Source organism: Cryptomeria japonica, chromosome 1 (genome assembly GCF_030272615.1).
Source record: "Cryptomeria japonica chromosome 1, Sugi_1.0, whole genome shotgun sequence".
NCBI classification, from domain to species: domain Eukaryota; kingdom Viridiplantae; phylum Streptophyta; class Pinopsida; order Cupressales; family Cupressaceae; genus Cryptomeria; species Cryptomeria japonica.
The window spans coordinates 156,266,895-156,271,926 of NC_081405.1; the positions used below are offsets into that span (position 1 = coordinate 156,266,895).

At 41.3% G+C, this 5,032-nt stretch overlaps 1 protein-coding gene across 1 annotated transcript; it reads left to right on the plus strand.

The window, feature by feature from the left end:
* Positions 1-392: 392 nt before the first annotated feature.
* Positions 393-4,367, plus strand: LOC131051801 (linoleate 9S-lipoxygenase A-like). The gene is made up of 9 exons (XM_059216478.1): positions 393-833; positions 927-1,213; positions 1,308-1,548; positions 1,657-1,986; positions 2,093-2,178; positions 2,284-2,391; positions 2,495-2,799; positions 2,893-3,156; positions 3,316-4,367. The coding sequence occupies exons 1-9, from the start codon at positions 602-604 to the stop codon at positions 4,088-4,090; spliced, it is 2,628 nt and encodes an 875-aa protein (XP_059072461.1). The 5' UTR covers positions 393-601; the 3' UTR covers positions 4,091-4,367.
* Positions 4,368-5,032: the final 665 nt, after the last annotated feature.

Genomic DNA, 5,032 nt, shown 5'->3' on the forward strand with positions numbered 1-5,032 from the left:
TTATTTAAATAAAAGTTGCTGTCGACCCATAGTTTTCATCTCCGTAAGACTAGGTCGGTGCAAGTTTTAAATGAAAGATCTTATCTAGCCCTGGATCTTATGACACCTTCAACATGCATTTGGGAAGAAAAACAGAAATGCCTACATGTCGAATCTTTGGATAGGCGGGCATAGGACAATGACATATTGTCGCCCGAAGACGTTTTCAACTCGGATCCAGTGCGCACATGGGAAAAACTAAACACAGTCTTTACGCTCCAAAATGTTTTCCGTAATCCGTTAAACAAGGCGTTTCGTTTCGCCCATCCGTATCAGTTTTGAAATTTGATTCGAGCAGAAGTGCCGGCAATTTTGCATGACCTTTCCGCTGCGATGAAGCATTAAACACGTTTTTTTAAAACGAACTGAAGCCATTGCCGTCGAAGCTCGCCCGTCTGTGTATAAATAGAGATGTGGAGTGGAGCAGCAAAGGTATCTCAATCTCAATCTCAACCGGTGTGAGTGTTTTAAGAGTTGGTTTGATCGCCCAAGTTACACGTTAAGCCTTGGCGAGGGAGATCACTTTGGAGCAGGATATAGTATTTTAGGTATAGCCTGCAAGATGAATGTCAAAAGTTTATTGAATAACATCTCTGCTCCAAAAATTCCAACAATTCCATTGACCTCTCAAAATGGGAATGCGGAGAAGTTTGAAATCAAAGGAGAAGTGGTGTTAATGAAAGCATATCTTGCGGATGTTACCGACTACTCTGCCACGATAGCGGACACGGTCTCTGAATTGCTCGGGCGGAAAGTCTTTCTTCAGCTCGTTAGTAGCGACAAGATTGATCAAGGTAATATAGTTATTAGCACTTGCCACATTAATATTTTCTCTTCTTCACCTTGGTAATAATTAACTTATACCATTGTCCGACCTACCTGTGTAGATTCGGGATTGGGGAAGAAAGGAGAGGAGGAATCAATAAGCTGGAACCCACTGGATGGTCCCATCGCTGGTGACTCGAAATTCTCCGTCAGCTTCACATGGAACGCTGATCTGGGAGTGCCCGGTGCATTGATGGTGAGGAACTCGCACCCGAGGGAGTTCTTCTTGAGATCGCTCACTCTTTCTGCTGTACCCGGCAAACTTCCAGCGCTACGTTTTGTGTGTAACTCCTGGATCTACCCTTACTATTTATTCAGCAAAACCGACCGGGTCTTCTTTTCTACTCAGGTATAATTTGAAACAGATAATTTGATAACTTGCAAGTAATCACGTAACGGCGTATTATTAACGTATGTTATATCGTGAATATTAATGATTTCAGAGCCATCTTCCCAATGAAACGCCGGCGGGGTTGTTAACGTTGAGAAAGAGAGAGCTGGCTTCTCTGCGAGGAAATGGGACCGGAGAGAGAAAGTTTTACGATCGTGTGTATGACTACGATCTTTACAATGATCTCGGTAACCCAGACAGCAATCCTGATCTCCGCAGGGAGGTGCTCGGTGGATCGCAGGACCTTCCTTATCCCAGAAGATGTAGAACTGGACGTGCCCGGTGTAAAACAGGTCCTCTAAATATTATAAAGCTTCTAGCCTTTGTGTAATGTTTATTGATTTTAGTTTAAACTGCTTGGGAGATTCAATCATTGATAATATTTATAATAAATATGACAGATCGGAAGTTCGAGAGCTTGCCTCTGTTGTCCACCACCCAATACTTCATTCCGCCAGACGAGAAGTTCCCTCATATCAATCTGTCCGACTACAGGTCTAATTTGGTGCGAGCCTTGGCCAAAAAGGTGGTACCCACCATCAAATCCATATTTGGCGATGAGTTCCACTCGCTGCAAGACGTGAGAGATATTTACAGCAAAGGAATCCCCAAGTCTATCAACAACGTCATGGATCTTAGTCGAGACCTAATTCCTCTTCAAATGGTGAAAGGATTGCTCAGCACACAGGACCAAGCTCTCATACACTTCACAGTTCCCCAAGTCATTAAGGGTGCGAGATCAAAACTATTTATCAACTTAAGTTTATGCGATTCCTTCTAGTAGATTACATGTAACTGATGATATTAAAATTTCAATTTTTCATTTCTGACTTGCAGCTGACGAACATGCGTGGAAGACTGACGAAGAGTTTGCACGCCAAGTTCTTTCCGGTCTCAATCCCATGGCCATTCAATGTCTGCAGGCAAGCCAATTTAAAATCTCCTCCATTTTTAGTAGAATGCTAATGTTGATGTTGTAGTTGAATATTGACTACAATGCTAGTGTTCTTCTCTTGAACTTGGAACAGAGCTTTCCTCCATCAAGCAGCTTGGACGCCCAGTTATATGGCCCTCAAGAGAGTTGTATAACGGCAGAGCATATCGAGAGAAACCTTGATGGGCTTACCGTGCAGCAGGTACGTTATATCCATTTAGAGATTTATCTAGTTCCACATGATATCGAAAACAAAAGGGACAGAGAATTCTGATACTTTTATTAAATGCGAATGACTTGATCAGGCTTTGGAAGCAAAAAGACTGTTTATTTTGGACTACTACGACGCGTACATGCCCTACATCGAACGCATTAACAAAGAATCAGATCATCGTAAAATGTACGCTTCCCGCACTCTCTTCTTCCTCACAGACCAAGGAATTCTGAGGGTTGTTGCGATCGAGTTGTGCTTGCCTCACACCAGTCTCACCCAATGTGAAAGTAATGTTTATACCCCTGGCCAAGAGGGAGAAGAAGGCGCTCTGTGGCTGCTCGCCAAAGCACATTCAAGAGTTAATGATGCCGGTTATCACCAGTTAATCAGTCATTGGTAAGGTCACATCGACCCAAGAAACAGTAATTCTATTTACATCAAGTAGAAAAATTAATGTCATGATGATTAATTTTTCCCTTCTTCATGCAGGCTAAGAACTCATGCTGTCATCGAGCCTTTCATCATTGCTACTCACAGGCAGCTAAGCAAAATGCATCCCCTTCACAAACTATTACTCCCTCATTATTTTGACACCATGGACATTAATCAATCTGCCCGGCAGATTCTGATTAATGCAAATGGTGTTATTGAAGAAGGATTCACACCCTACAGATACGCCATAGAGTTGTCCTCTAAAGCATATAAACACTGGAAACTCAATGAACAAGGCTTGCCCGCCGATCTAATCAAAAGGTAATGTGTTTTTGTTTGCTCTCTTACTCTCTACTGCCATTGTATCATATAGATCATTCTAAGGCTTGCACGCCCATCTCATTAAAATGTATAATACTCTCTGCTCTGTCCTGTCATATAAATAATTCTAAGCTAGGAGACGTACCTATGCAATTGCAGAGGGATGGCAGTTGAAGACTCAACGGCACCTCACGGACTGAGGCTTGTGATAGAAGACTACCCATATGCAGTTGACGGTCTGGAGATCTGGGGTGCTTTAAAGCAATGGGTGAGTGATTATGTGTCTCTCTACTACAAGAGCGACGATGCAATCAAGGAAGACGCAGAAGTGCAAGCATGGTGGAAGGAGGCGGTGAATGTGGGGCATGGAGACCTGAAGAATGAAAGTGGATGGTATCAGATGGAGTCAGTGGAGGAAGCGGTGGAAGCGATTACAACCATCATTTGGATTGCATCTGCTCACCATGCAGCCGTCAACTTTGGGCAATATGCGTACGGAGGATACATGCCCAATCTCCCCACCCTCAGCAGACGCCTCATTCCTGAGCAACATTCCCTTGACTACGCCGAAATGATGAATGACCCAGAGGGGTTTATGCTCTCATCTGTCTCCACCCCCAACCAGGCCACCACGGTGATGGCGGTGTTGGAGCTTCTGTCGAAGCATTCAACGGATGAAGCCTACTTAGGGCAGGTGAAGGGATCCACTCATGAATTGACTGACGATGAGGGCATCGAACAAGCGTTTGGAAAATTCTCTGCAACTCTGGCGGGCGTGGAGAAAAATGTGTCAGAGAGGAACAAAAATTCCAACCTGAAGAACAGGTATGGGCCCTCCCAGGTTCCGTACACGCTGCTCTATCCGGGCACTACTGATCTCTCCAAGCAGGGCGGATTGACCGGCAGGGGAATTCCAAACAGCGTTTCTATTTAATCTTTGTCTCCTTTTATTCCAGCGTTTGATTTACAAGTTTTTGTTTAAAACAGCAGCTGCCACGATTATGCATCACTGTCGGGCTCACTCACTAAATGTAATTCAGTAACGTGTGCACTTATGTAGAACTGGGTGTAGTTGGCACCCGCCCAATTCATCATAGTTTAATAAAGAATTGCCTAAAGAGGTGCAGCTTTCCTTCCCTTTTGTTTCTCCGTATTACCCTTAGTCCCCACCTGATAGTCACTGAAGTTTTATGGCTTATGGCTATCTTATGTAATAAATACTAAATATAATATTCACTGTGCCTAAAAGGATTAGACCTATCAGATTGATTATGACTAGGGTATATATTTAATAATATACATAAAATTCTATTGTATTTTTATGTGAAAAGCTGATTAAAAATAGATGCTTCAAGAAAGACATCTCTATATATAAGTTAGTAGCAATCATGATGCACCAATTAAACTATAATTATATAGTATTATATTATTATATTATTAAATATAATAATATTATATTAATATATTTAATATTAAAATATTATTAATATATCACAATTCTAATAGTATAACTGTTATATTATTAATAGTATTATATTATCAAATTATTCGATTAGTGGAAGGGTTACGGTTAGAGGCAGGATAAATGATAGGGTTATGGTTAAGATTAGGGATATTTGGTTAAGGGTTAGGGACCAAGGTTAAAGATAGAATTATGATTAGGGTTTGTGTTAGGATTAGGATTCGAGTTAGAATTAGGGTTAGGGTTAGAGATATGGCAAAAGATTGTCTCTCATTTTATTTCTAACCCTAATCCTATGTAACAAATACTAAAAATAATATTCACTATGTCTAAAAGGATTAGGTCTATTAGATGGATTATGATTATGGTAAAATAATTTATAAGTTAAAGTTTTGTTAGCGCAAACAAAATCAT

Coding starts and splice junctions, on each gene's coding strand:
- LOC131051801 (XM_059216478.1), top strand. CDS start 602: ATGAATGTCAAAAGTTTATTGAATAACATCTCTGCTCCAAAAATTCCA. Junction 1,987..2,092: donor AGTTCCCCAAGTCATTAAGG/GTGCGAGATCAA, acceptor TCTGACTTGCAG/CTGACGAACATGCGTGGAAG. Junction 3,157..3,315: donor CCCGCCGATCTAATCAAAAG/GTAATGTGTTTT, acceptor ATGCAATTGCAG/AGGGATGGCAGTTGAAGACT.